This window comes from Corylus avellana, chromosome 11, assembly GCF_965113065.1.
Source record: "Corylus avellana chromosome 11, dhCorAvel1.hap1.2, whole genome shotgun sequence".
NCBI lineage: Eukaryota > Viridiplantae > Streptophyta > Magnoliopsida > Fagales > Betulaceae > Corylus > Corylus avellana.
Genome location: NC_142500.1, coordinates 17,719,796 through 17,734,177, shown reverse-complemented (window position 1 = coordinate 17,734,177; position 14,382 = coordinate 17,719,796). Strand labels below are relative to the sequence as shown.

The window sequence follows — 14,382 nt, the reverse complement described above, 5'->3', positions numbered from 1 at the left end:
TGTTCTAGCGTGGAAAATAATACAACAGTTTTGAGATATGCTCCCTCCTCCTCTCTCCTTCTCCTTGTACTCCTCGCTCATACCTTCTCCCTCTCATTCTGTTTTTTTTCTTTATGTTTGTAGGTATTCTCTGACTAGATCAGCAACTTCGATTTCTCCGTAATGCGTCCATCCACCTTCCACCGTGTTGTACCGTTCATTTCTTCCTTTGTTGCTGCTGCTTGCTAGTTTTTTGTTTTGAATAAGATGTTTTTTCTCTCTTGATCTGCCCATATGAGCAAGGAAGAATAATTAAGTGTGATAGGTTATTTCTTACAGCCAGAATAGTTTGGTGCATTTATTTGGTAGGCATTTTCTTGGAGTAAAGTTGTTAAATCACTAACAATTTTCACCAAAAGCTTAATTTAATAATAGTAAGAAGAAGAAGAAGAATAAAATTAATAATTTAATAAAGATTTGAAGAGTTGCTTCCAAACACTACGTACTAAAATGATGTGGCTAGTTATGGAGGATATAATGGAGAAGTGAATAGCGTGCGGGTAACGTCGAAGAGGAAATGATGGCTCACACCCTTTTTGCCTTATTCTCTCTCTTTATATATATAAGTAGGCTTCACCAATAGAACTAAAGTAAGAAGGTGGCTTTAAAATTAATGGGTTTTTCAATAGTACTTGTGTCCCTTCTGCTAGCAAATTGGGTGATTGCAAGTGAAGGCAGTGACATTAGCTTTGATCAAAACTATAAAGTCACATGGGGTTTTGATCATGTCTTGTCTCTAAATCAAGGAAGAGAAATTCAGCTCTCAATGGATATTTCTTCGGGTTATTAATTATATCTCTCTACCCCCTTTTTTTTTTTCTTCTCAAAATTATGGTTCAAGGATCATCCCTTCTCAATTATTATAATGCATGCATGCCTTCTCTCACCAATATATTAATGTATTAATCATTATTATTATTATTATTTTCTGAACAGGTATATATCAATCATATATATATATATATATATATATATATATATATATTAAAACATGATAATAATATATTTTTGCTTTTTGTATAGGGGCTGGCCTCGCATCCAAGCTAAGCTATGGTTCTGGATTCTTTCATATGAGTATGAAGCTACCAGACAAGGATTCGGCTGGAGTTGTTACTACTTTCTATGTGAGTTCCATGCCCTTTCTTTTATTATAATTGGTTTTGTTATATGTTAAAGCATTCTTTTTTTGACGGTCGGATCAACGATGGAGTTTTTACAAAATAAGGGAGGAGTCGTTAGAAAACTAGTTGTCTCGGAAGAGTTGAGGCACTCCAACGTCCAAGTTAGTAATTAAGGTTCTCTTTGAGGGAGAAAAATTGGATAGGAGGAGTAGTAACCAGAGAAAATTATATATGTTATATACCTGAAACCTCCTTTCCTTATATAAGTTTTTGTTCCCGCCTCCCTCGGACTAGATTTTAGTATTTTTCCGCATCTATGAAGATTACGGCTAATCGTTTTTTTATTTCATTTTTTAGTAAGGTTACAACTCTTTTATCTATTTAAGCCTAATAAGGACGGCTTAGGTCGCAGTTTATGTGGTATTTTCATCAGTTTTCACTAAGAAATACTTGAAGGTTGAGTTTTCTTTTATTTTGCCTCAATTCATTAATTTTGTTTTGAGAAATGTTGAGGGTACCAAATCTTTTACAAAGATGATGTGGAGTTTATTCATTGGTATCCATAGGCCATAACGTTTCTCTTTATTAATTATTTTGATAATTTTCAATGAAAAAGTTTTGCATCATCTTGTTACCCACCTCTTAATAAAAGATTTGGTACCTTTAGCATTTTTCTTTTGTTTTTGATTTTTGGGGAGAATTGTTAATTCTATATTGTTTGGTTTTGGGACCCACCACACCCATGTTGCATCAATTTGATTCTCAGTAGTTAAAATATATCCTTTGATCAACCAAGGAAAACATGTTCTATTTATCCAAGTTTATGTCTTTTATGCATATGAAATGGAGGAGGTAATTGATTCAAGGTGATGATCAATATATATGCAGCTAACTTCTCATAGCAATAATCATGATGAGCTGGATTTCGAGTTCTTGGGCAATAGGGAAGGGAAGCCATACACATTACAAACAAATGTGTTTGCAAATGGTCGAGGGAATAGAGAGCAAAGAATGCATCTTTGGTTTGATCCCACAGCAAATTTTCATACTTACGGGATTCTCTGGAACCAACATCAAATTGTGTAGGAATTAAAAACCTTTTTTTCCAAAAGTTTAACCGGATAGAAAGATATAAATTAACCTTTTTTTCTTTGGGTATGCATTTAAGAAGCCTAAAAGTGCGTTTAATACTCAAAAAGTCAATTTGAAGAAGAAAAAAAATGCATGTTTGATAAAAAGAAATTGAAAGTACTTTTAAGAATTCAAAAAGCTCAAAAATAGTCAAAACGTATTTTTAGCAAAAGTTTAAAAATAAAGTTTTTGTCAAAAAGTGTTTTTTAACTTAAAAACTCTATTTCTCAAACGTAATCACAAATATGTTATAAATCAACACTTTAATATATATATATATATATATATATATAACCTAATATGATGCTTAATTTGTTGCAGATTTTATGTGGACAATATTCCCATTAGAGTATTCAAGAACAAGAGGAACATTGGAGTTGAGTACCCATCACAGCCAATGCAAATAGAAGGCAGCTTGTGGGATGGAGATAGCTGGGCAACCGATGGAGGCCAAACAAAAATTAACTGGACTTATGCACCATTTCAAGCACATTTTCAAGGATTTGAGATCGGTGGCTGCGCAGCACTTGACAACTCAAGCATTCAACAGTGTTATTCTCCCAACTATTGGTGGAATACGGAAAAGTACTGGAAACTGGATTCCAAACAACAAAGAGAGTACGAGAATGTTAGGAACAAGTACATTAACTATGATTATTGTTCTGATAGGCACAGATACCCAATCCCTCCCCCAGAGTGCCTTGATGATCAATGAAGACCCTCAACTATAAGTCAATAAAGTTGTACTTTTAATAAAGAAAATAAATAAATAGCATCTTATTCGGATATTAACTTTTCATTTAAAAATACAGACTCTTACAATTGGTTGGCCGAATTGCATGTAATTTAAATAATTCTACATAGACGGGGCTTTCGGACTTACGTGTGCGGATCGAGCGGCCTAAAGAATTCTGATCCCATATCAACATAAACTATACCATTTGTGTATCATTTACTCAACTTTAACTCAATGCAATTTAGACCATATTTTAAAGTTTAGTGTCAATTTGTTCTCTCCACCCAATTAAGTTGGATGAAAATGCATATGCATGTCCTTGACAAGCATACTCATTTTACATTTTTTAGCTATAAAAATATTCCTTATCTGATGTCGAAAACCGATATAAGATATATTTGAGACTAAGGCTGATTTTTTTTCTTTTCTTTTTGCTCTCTCTCACCTCTTTATTTGTCGGAAGTTGCAAGCTAGATCTATTAACGTCCGTCTATCTTCATCATGCACACACCCCTTCACTAGCCCATCCTCACTTCTTTTCTCAATAAAGCGGGAATAATTCTCTCTTTTGACTGAAGCTGTCGCGAAGTATGTTCCTTTGTTTGAAAATGTGAGAAACATAATTTTTATTAACTATATCATTCAGTGCACCGTTATTTTTAATGGTCTAATCATCATCCTACAACACACGCCTCCGTCAAGGTGGCTCTCTCCTAAGCCTTTTGATCAAAGAATTATGGAATCGGATCGGTTTGGAACCATTTCCTGTTTTAATTTAATTCACGTAATGTCTGTTTTGATCAAAGAATTATGGAATCAGATTGGTTTGCATCATCTTGTATTGTAGATGTTTGATGTATTGGATATGTTTGATGTATTGAATTAATTAGATGTATTTGATTAATTGGATGTATTAGATATGTTTGATGTATTGGATTAATTGGATGTATTGAATATGTTTGATGCATTGGATTAATTGGATGTATTGGAGATATTTGATGTATTGGATATGTTTGATGTATTGGATTAATTGGATATTGGATGTAAATGTAGATATTGGATTGAATTGAATGTATTGGATAATGTAAATGTAGATATTGGATTAAATTGAATTGAATGTATTGGATATTGGATATTGAATGTATTGGATTGAATGTATTATATTGAATATTAGGTTAATACGTAAATTTGGGTATAAACCCGAATAATTCATAAAATATATAAATGAAAAAAAGAGAAGATTTTTGACGTGTCAAACTGTGTGACACGTCAATAATTTTTTTGACGTGGTGAAATTTACCATGTCAATTTTTTTTTTACATGACGTGGTAAATTTCACCATGTCAAAAAAAATTTTGACGTTATAAATTTCACCACGTAAAAAAAATTATTGACGTTGTGAACATGCCACATCAAAAATTTTCACCGTGTTGTGCCGTTCATTTCCTCCCCGGTCGCTACTTGCTGGTTGTTTGTTTTGAATAAGATGTTTTTTCTCTCTTGATTTGCCTTCATGAGCGAGAATGAATAATTAGGTGTAATGAGTTATTTCTCATAGCCTGAATAGCTCGGTGCATTTATTTGGTATGCATTTTCTTGGAGTAAAGTTGTTAAATCACTAACCATTTTCACCAAAAGCTTAATTTAATAAAAATAAGAAGAAGAAGAAGAAGAAGAAAATTAATAATTTAATTAAGATTTGAAGAGTTGCTTCCAAACACTACGTACTAAAATGATGTGACTAGTTATGCAGGATATAATTAATGGAGAAGTGAATAGCGTCTGGGTAACGTTGAAGAGGAAATGATGACTCACACCCTTTTTGCCTTATTCTCTCTCTTTATGTATATAAATAGGCTTCGCCAAAAGAACAAAATTAAGAAGGTGGCTTTAAAATTAATGGGTTTATCAATAGTACTTGTGTCCCTTCTACTAGCAAATTGGGTGATTGCAAGTGAAGGCAGTGACATTAGCTTTGATCAAAACTATAAAGTCACATGGGGTTTTGATCATGTCTTGTCTCTAAATCAAGGAAGAGAAATTCAGCTCTCAATGGATATTTCTTCGGGTTATTAATTATATCTCTCTACCTATTTTTTTTTTATTCTTTTTTTTTTTTCTCAAAATTATGGTTCAAGGATCATCCCTTCTCAATTATTATAATGCATGCATGCCTTCTCTCACCAATATATTAATGTATTAATCACTATTATTATTATTTTATGAACAGGTATATATCAATCATATATATATCACAACTATCATATATATATAGATATTAAAACATGATAATAATATATTTTTGCTTCTTGTATAGGGGCTGGCTTCGCATCCAAGCTAAGCTATGGTTCTGGATTCTTTAATATGAGTATGAAGCTACCAGACAAGGATTCGGCTGGAGTTGTTTCTACTTTCTATGTGAGTTCCATGCCCTTTCTTTTATTATTATTGGTTTTGTTATATGTTAAAGCTTTTGTTTTTATTTTGTTTTTGTTTTGTTTTTTTTTTTTTTTTTTTTTTTCGGACGGTCGGATCAACAATGGAGTTTTTACAAAATAAGGGAGGAGTCGTTAGAAAACTATCCGTCTCGGAAGACTTGAGGCACTCCGACGTCCAAGTTAGTAATTAAGGTTCACTTTGAGGGAGAAAAATTGGATAGAAGGAGTAAGCAAAGAAAATTATATATGTTATATATATACCTAAAACTTCCTTTCCTTATATAAGTTTTGTTCCCGCCTCCCTCGCGCTAGATTTAAGTATTTCCCGCATCTATGAAGATTGCGGCTAATCGTTTTTTATTTCATTTTTTAGTAGGGTTATGGCTCTTTTATCTATTTAAGCCTAATAAGAACAGCTTAGCTAGGTCGTAGTTTAATTATGTGGCATTTTTATCAGTTTTCACTAAGAAATACTCGAAGGTTAAGTTTTCTTTTATTTTTCCTCAATTCTTTAATTTTGTTTTGAGAAATACCAGGGGTATCAAATCTTTTACCAATGAGATTAATACCAAGATGATGTGAAGCATATTCATTGGTACCTGTAGCATTTTTATTTATTAATTGTTTTGATCATTTCCAATGAATATGCTCTACATCACCTTGGTACACATCTCTTGGTAAAAAATTTAGTATCTTTAGCATTTCTCTTTTGTTTTTGGTTTTGGGGAAAATTGTTAATCCTATAATGTTTGGTTTTGCGACCCCCACCACACCCATGCTGCATCAATTTGAGTCTCAGTAGATAAAATAGATCCGTTGATCACCCAAGCAAAACATGTTCTATTTATCAAAGTTTATCCTTTTATGTGTATATATATATATTGCCATCTTTTTTCTTAATGCGGACAAAATGGAGGTGGCTGATGATCAATATACATGCAGCTAACTTCTCATAGCAATAATCATGATGAGCTGGATTTCGAGTTCATGGGCAATAGAGAAGGGAAGCCATACACATTACAAACAAATGTGTTTGCAAATGGTCAAGGAAATAGAGAGGAAAGAATGCTTCTTTGGTTTGATCCCACAGCAAATTTTCATACTTATGGGATTCTTTGGAACCAACATCAAATTGTGTAGGAATTAAAAACCCTTTTTTCCAAAAGTTTAAGCGGATAGAAAGATGTAAATTTAATTACTTATGGGTTGTTTGGGTGTGCGTTTGAGATGCTTAAAAATGCGTTTAAAACTTAAAAAGTCAATTTGAAGAAGAAAAAAAAAATCCCATTTGGTAAAAAAAATTGAAAGTATTTTTAAAGATTCAAAAAGCTAAAAAATAGCCAAAACGCATTTTTAGCAAAAGCTTAAAAATAAAGTTTTGCCAAAAAGTGTTTTTTTGACTTAAAAACTCTATTTCTTAAACGCAATCTTGAATATGCTCTTAATTAACACTATATATATATATAACCTAATATGATGCTTAATTTGTTGCAGATTTTATGTGGACAATATTCCCATTAGAGTATTCAAGAACAAGAGGAACGTTGGAGTTGAGTACCCATCACTACAACCAATGCAAATAGAAGGCAGCTTGTGGGATGGAGATAGCTGGGCAACCGATGGAGGCCAAACAAAAACTAACTGGACTTATGCACCATTTCAAGCACATTTTCAAGGATTTGAGATCGGTGGCTGCGCAGCACTTGACAACTCAAGCATTCAACAGTGTTATTCTCCCAACTATTGGTGGAATACGGAAAAGTACTGGAAACTGGATCCCGGACAACAAAGTGAGTACGAGAATGTGAGGAACAAGTACATTAACTATGATTATTGTTCTGATAGGCACAGATACCCGATCCCTCCCCCAGAGTGCCTTGATGATCAATGAAGACCCTCAACTATAAGACAATAAAGTTGTATTTTTAATGAAGAAAACAAATAAATAGCATCTATATTAACTTTTCGTTTAAAAATACAGACTCTTACAATTGGTTGGTCGAATTGCATGTAATTCAAATAACCCCAAGTAGAAGGGGCTGTAGGACTTACGTGTGTGGATCGAGCGGCCTAAAAAATTCTGATCCCATATCAACATAAACTACCATTTGTGTATCATTTACTCAACTTTAACTCGATGCAATTTAGACCATATTTTAATGTTTAGTTTCAGTTTGTTCTCTCCACCCAATTAAGTTGGATGAAAATGCATATGCATGTCCTTGATAAGCATACTCATTTTACATTTTTTAGCTATAAAAATATTCCTTATTTGATGTCGAAAACCGATATAAGATATATTTGAGACTAAGGTTGATTTTTTTTTTTTTTTTTTTTGGCGCTCTTTCTCACCTCTTTATTTGTGGGAAGTTGCAAGCTAGATCTATTAACGTCCATCTATCTCCATTGTGCACACTCCCCTTCACTAGCGCATCCTCACTTCTTTTCTCAATAAAGTGTGAACGGTTCTCTCTTTTGATTGAAGTTGTCGCGAAATATGTTCATTTGTTTGAAAATGTGAGAAACATAATTTTTGTTGACCATATCATTTAGTGCACCCTTATTTTTAATGGTCTAAATACTACAACACAAGCCTCCGTCAAGGCGGCCCTCTCCTAAGCCTTTTGATCAAAGAATTTTGGAATTTGATCGGTTTGGAACCATTTCCTGTTTTAATTTAATTCACGTAATGACTATTTTGGGGTGTTTGTTGAAATTTTACACCCCCTCCTACTGTATTTTTATTTTAATTTAATTTTATGGATTTATCTTGCTAAAAAAAAAAACTAATAATTTTGTGGCAATTTTGTTAGTGTAATTTGCCTTTTTTAAAAAAATAAAACAATAATAAAATAAAAAATTAAGGCAATTTTGTGGGCTGGTTATAGTTTTGAATCGTAACTCAATTTTGTGGGCTACCCATAAAGCCGAATCTCACTTCTCCAAGAGCCCAAGCCCTGAACACCATCGCCTGAGCCTCTGCAAAGCTCACCATCTCACTCTTTCTTCTTCTTCTTTGACCCAATCCCAGAGCTCCTTCGGTGCTCTTGCCGGACCCTCCGTAGCTCAAGCTCACTCACACAGAGTCCGCAATCCGAACCCTTCCCAATGACCCATCTTCCTAGGCGGACTGTCTATCCCTTTCTCTTACTTCTCTTCCAAATTCTCTTCTCCGCAATCGCCTTTGGATCGGTTCTCCGAGAAGCAGGTGAAGAAGAGTTCTCGGAGGAGTTGCTGCTGAGACCCTTGCCTGATCGGAAAGTATTGGCGCATTTCCATTTCGAAACCAGAGCTCCGTCTTCTCTTTCCGACTCCTATGGCCGCCACCACCACCTCTTCCCCAAAGCAATTGCTCAGCTGGTAAGTTATAGACCTCTGTTTGGTTTCTGAGAAAATTTTGGATAGTGGGATATAAGAAGAAACGCAAAGTAAATTTCTTGGATCTTGTAGTTCTTGGTCTTTTGCTTTTGGTTTGTAAAAGCCCGACTAAGTAACAAATTCAATCAAAGATTTGATATTGCACTAAAAAGGAAAGGTATTTATTTATACGAGAAGAAGAATGGGTATCTGTGTTTATTGGGGTTTACCATAGTGACAATAATCTGCCCTTGTATGTGTTGAATTAGATAAGTAAGATTTGAGAACCTTTGGATAGGTGGAAACAACTTAGTTTTTATGCTATGTGACTAAAGTCCTCCACTGAACTTCAAGCCTTATGTTATTTTATCTCGTAGGAAATGTGATCATATGCTGTTTTGAAATTCAAGTTAATTGCAATGAGGAATGAGGCTGCATTCATAATTTGCTTCTTTGTTAAATTCATTTTTATGAAAATACACCCCTCCCTTACAGGCACCTTGGATTGGCTAGCCAGGACATGGCAATACTAATGACGCTCTTCTTTTCTTTTTTTCTTAATGGAATCAACAATATGACCGTTGTACATAACCTAAAATTAAGGTGAATCCTTTTTAATGTTTTGAGTATACTAAATAACTCATCAAATTCTATTACTTGGACAGGTTCAGAAATTCCGAGTTATGGAAATGGAATTATCTTTTACACAAGGTCGATGGAACTATGATCAGTGGGGTGGATTTGACCCCATCCCAAGCAGCAATGCAAAGCCTCCTGGGGTGGAGTTATGGGCTGTCTTTGATGTCCCCCAGGATCAGGTTGATGCTTACTGGAAGAATCTAACCCATACTCTTTCAGGTCTCTTCTGTGCTTCAATCAACTTCCTAGAGTCTTCTACCACTTATTCTGCTCCTGAATGGAGCTTTCAACCATCTTCTGGCAGTCTGAGGTATGGCACATTGCCCCGTGAAGCTGTTTGCACCGAGAACCTAACTCCCTGGTTGAAGCTCCTTCCATGCCGTGACAAAGCTGGGCTTTCTGTATTAATGCACAGACCTTCTATATATAGAGGATTTTATCATTCTCAACGGTTGCACTTTAAGTCATCTCAATTTGATTCAGGCGGGTTGGAATCAGGAATTGTACTAGAACAAACACTTACAGTCGTTCTTCAGCCTAATAGTCAGAGCACTAGTAAAACTTATTCCATTGAAACAAAATTACAACCAAGCTGGTCTTTGAGTTCGATTTTTGGAAGGAAAGTTACTGGAAGATGTGTTCTTGCCAAGTCTAGTAATGTTTACCTTCAACTTGAGAGAGGTCTGGTCACTGAATTGGAGAATCTACAGATGGAAAATGTGATATCCAGGGCTGATAATATGGGCTCTGAAGGGTTAAGGAGTAACCCTGGCTTTGAGTTGTCTGTTAAGCCTGACAGGGTGTTTAAAGAAGTGAATAGCATTTATAGCAAGAGCTCATCTGTTCTTTGTGAATATTCAATTGTGAAGTACAGTGACTCTGAGCCGTTTGATTTAGGCCTTACATGGAAGCTTCCTGTAGTTTGGTCATGTCAACAAGCACCATTACATGCTAGCAGGTTCTTAATGGGTAGTGGGAATGAAAGAGGTGCCATTGCAATATCCTTAACGTCCACAGAATTAAATGAGGGTTTCCTTGGTGCTAATACTGTTGAAGATAGGTGTAAGTTGCAAGTTGACATTTTCCAAGTTGTGCCTTGGTATATTAAGGTGTATTTTCATACTCTACAAGTTTTTGTTGATGGACAACCTCAGGGACTCACAGATGTTGTAGAGAAGATGCATGTTTCACCTTCTGAAGACAAGGTATCGCCTGGGGTAATGGAGCTGGTTCTAAAATTTCCTTGTGGTGTGAAATCAGCCACTTTAACTTTAGAGTTTGATAAGGTATGAATTGCATGATCTGGCAATTCTTCAACTTTTTTTTCTTCAAATTGAGTCATTCTTTGATAAGCATTTTCATACGTGTTGTATGATTGAATCACATATATTTTCTTTGGTCAGCACATAATAATATTTTCTAAGTCTTGTACATAAATAACACTAAATGTCATGTTTTACATAGGGCATCAATAAAGTAACTTGAATACCTAATGATAGTGAATCTTGCTGGTTCATTGAAATCACTTCATAACTTGAACACAGACACAGCTAATAATATTAGGTATACATATAGGTTGTAAAATTCAGTAGTTTGAACTTTACTCAAACCCCAACTCCCCCACCCCCACCAATAGAAAAAAAAGGGAAAAAAGTAATTTAAATGTTCTCTAGGATAACTTGTGGACATCATAGACATTCTTTCCTCGATGCTCAAACTAAACCGGCTCAACTAAACCCCACTCCCAACTTTAGTGCCTCAATTTCACTTTGAGTCTAGATGTCAGTATGGGAGAGTTATTTAAGATTATTAGGAATCCTAACCATTGCCAGTGCATCTTTCTGGGATTTACCTAATTATGTTTCTTACTTTGAGACTTCTCTGGGCCAAAAGTTGAATGTTCATTTGGTTTCTCTATTATAAATTGTTGATATTCTTGGTACTGCGTTGTAATGTCTATGCTGTCTCCATAGGGATTTTTGCACATCGATGAATATCCTCCAGATGCTAATCAAGGGTTTGACATTCCATCAGCTGTAATAAGCTTTCCTAACTTCCTTGCAAGCACACATTATCTTGAAGAGAACTCTTTGACCAAGACACCCATGTTGTCTAAATTTCAGGTAATTATGTACTCCCTGTATGTCATTGGTAATAAATGCTTTGGATTTCCATGACTCATCTGATCGACTGTCTGAATTTATGGTGCAGGAAAAGAGTCTTGTTCTATCTTACACTGAAGTATTACTTGTACCATTGACAACTCCTGATTTTAGCATGCCTTACAATGTCATCACAATTACATGCACGGTATTTGCATTATATTTTGGATCTTTGGTCAATGTACTTCGAAGACGTGTTGGTGAGGAGGAAAGACTTTTAAAAAACAGAGGTAACTCTTTCTCTTGATTTAGGTCATTTTGACTCATTCATTATAATACTAGTGTGTAGAACAATGAGTAAGCAACCATTTTTCATGGTTTTAGATCAGAGTGCTGGTCATAATAACAGTCATCATTTGGTGTTGGTGAAAACCACACAACTCCATTTTGTTAGGTTAGATGCAATTATTGAAGAATTTTTACACTTAGATTAATTAGCACTATTATGTCAGAACTTCTACTTATCAAAAAGAAAAAAACTATTATGTCAGAACTTCTGAGTTTTTGTATGTATATTTATATCTCTGTGTGCTTGTCTTTGTTTGAGCTGGTCATAGTAATAATCATAGCAACAGTTGTCAATAAACTCGACTCAATTCATTGAAGCCTTAATCTCAACAAACAGCAGTAAGCCAACCAAAAAAAAGGGTATATGAGAGGACCTCCAAGTGTATACACTAATCAACATAATCCAAAAGAGAAGATGGAAGAGTGCTCAAGATAGTCATCCATTACCACACTACTCAAGATTAAATCTTTCAGCATATTCAAAGGAAGCTTCGCTCCATTATTAGTCCCACTAATGTTGGCAAAGACAAAAAAAATAAAAATTCAAAAGATAGAAGAAAAAAAAACCTCAGTTGAATTTGAGCAGTCCAGTAATCAATAAATTGTCCAAAACCACATTATTAATATTGGGATCAAAATCTAATAAAGATCCATCTCATATCGAATGGTGGTTTTAAAAGCCACCATTGGGTGTGGAAAAATTGTGTAACAAAATGGGAGTAAGTGTAGCATTCCTCATAACATTAATATAGCAAGAAATGCTTCTCTTTTTCTTCAGTCACTCCGTCAATTCTTTGAAGAACTTTATGCAATGAAATCTTGTGTGGGGTTTTTTTTTCCTGTGCGAGTTGATAAAGAATAAGTATTCCGAAAATTCATTTTCTTTGGGAAGCATCTAAGATTTTTGTTATGCAATTAATTTCCTGTGGGCTGGCTATGGGGGAATATATGCTTGTCATTTTAACTATTTATTTAAGGCATATCTACCTTCGATTTTCCATAAATGCAACCATGCATTTCTGAAATCCCAAATAGAATCCCATTTGGTGGTTTTTCTTTTTCTTTTAAGAAAAGCTAACCTGAAAATGATGTGAAAATTCTACTTCCTTTTTTGCTCTTGAGAAGATGTACATTACCCTTGTTATTTATTCTACAATGTAACTGGCTTGTTGCTTCCCAGCTTCTAATGTTTGCTTTTCATTATTTTGCTTGCAGCTGCCAGAAAAGCCGGTCAGCTTCCTCAGCTGCTATCCAAGTTGTCTGCCAAGCTTAGGGGAAAAGAATGTGAATCTCCCCAGTCGTCCTCAGCTTCATCTTCTTTCAGCAGTTCAAAACTTATACTTAAAGTGGTAATAGTGGCTGGGATCGCCATTTTTTGGCAATTCTATTCCAAATGACGCAATTAGTTAGTCAACTGTACAATTACTTGCCTGTGAGTTTAATGTACAATACGAGCCTTCAATTCCAAAACTAACACCCCATTTTTATGAGTAGGGTACACATGTTAAAAATCTTCTTGATTGGATTTGTTTATACCAAAATTTGAGCCATCTTGTTCAAGAATATTCTGATTTATCTAGATATCAATTATCATCTTCCTTTTTTTCCTTTTCTGGGTAATCAATGATTCTCTACCATTTTAGTTGGAAACATTATTCTCTCCAGGCCACTTGCTTACCCTGTATTTTTATTTTTATTTTCCAGCTTTCTTATTTGCATCGATATCACATATAAAATGAAATTATAATGGAAAATCTTCATGTTTTTTCGGATGAATGAATATTTTTGTTTGAACAGAGTACTTTCAAACCGCAAAAGTTTACAAGAATATTCCTGGCTAGCGGGTTGAGGAGAAACGTCGTTGTTAGAGAGAATATAAGGAGTTATAACAAGGATGTTTAAAATTACAAAATCCCACAAGGGACATGAGACATGTTAAGGTAGTTTCAAGAATATTGCTGGACTCATTTATACTATAATATTCTATTTAAGACTTTTACGTTTCCGAATTCATGATTAATAAAGACACTTTAAACCCATGTGTTTAATGTTCTAGTTAATGGTCTTTGTATCATGTGTACGACCTTTGTGTTTCTGAGACTTTTAGGTTACCAAACCAAACCCTATGTGCATCTCCAATAGCTTATACATTTTTTTTTTTTTGTATTTTTAGCTAAGATGGCTACTGAAAAGACCAAAAACACCTCCATTTGATTATGCATGTAGAAATATATGGTTGGAAAATAATATGAAAGAGAAAGTGCAGAAGTGGAGAGAGAGTGATGGGCTTCATTATGATAGTTTGTGTTAAAACTATGATTTTGTGGTTAATGATTTCATTAAGAGTAATGCTGCATATTCAATTTATATTCGACTCTCATATACCTTGGCTAATGTGGTGGTACTCATAAGCCTTTATATATATATATATATATATATATATATATATATATAAAGGCTGATGGACACTG

The 14,382-nt window shown here is 34.4% G+C and overlaps 3 protein-coding genes across 3 annotated transcripts; all 3 read left to right on the top strand.

Moving 5' to 3' along the window:
* The first annotated feature begins 652 nt into the window (after positions 1 to 652).
* LOC132166687 (xyloglucan endotransglucosylase/hydrolase protein 2-like) lies at positions 653 to 3,006 on the top strand. Its single transcript, XM_059577550.2, has 4 exons — positions 653 to 821; positions 1,063 to 1,163; positions 2,049 to 2,242; positions 2,613 to 3,006. The coding sequence occupies exons 1-4, from the start codon at positions 653 to 655 to the stop codon at positions 3,004 to 3,006; spliced, it is 858 nt and encodes a 285-aa protein (XP_059433533.1).
* Positions 3,007 to 4,926: 1,920 nt separating this feature from the next.
* Positions 4,927 to 7,356, top strand: LOC132166779 (xyloglucan endotransglucosylase/hydrolase protein 2-like). Its single transcript, XM_059577664.1, has 4 exons — positions 4,927 to 5,095; positions 5,345 to 5,445; positions 6,408 to 6,601; positions 6,960 to 7,356. The coding sequence occupies exons 1-4, from the start codon at positions 4,927 to 4,929 to the stop codon at positions 7,354 to 7,356; spliced, it is 861 nt and encodes a 286-aa protein (XP_059433647.1).
* A 1,086-nt stretch (positions 7,357 to 8,442) lies between these two features.
* LOC132166627 (GPI transamidase component Gpi16 subunit family protein) lies at positions 8,443 to 13,510 on the top strand. The gene is made up of 5 exons (XM_059577474.2): positions 8,443 to 8,825; positions 9,488 to 10,747; positions 11,435 to 11,584; positions 11,673 to 11,853; positions 13,127 to 13,510. Exons 1-5 carry the CDS (start codon positions 8,574 to 8,576, stop codon positions 13,306 to 13,308), a joined length of 2,025 nt encoding a protein of 674 aa, XP_059433457.2. The 5' UTR covers positions 8,443 to 8,573; the 3' UTR covers positions 13,309 to 13,510.
* Positions 13,511 to 14,382: the final 872 nt, after the last annotated feature.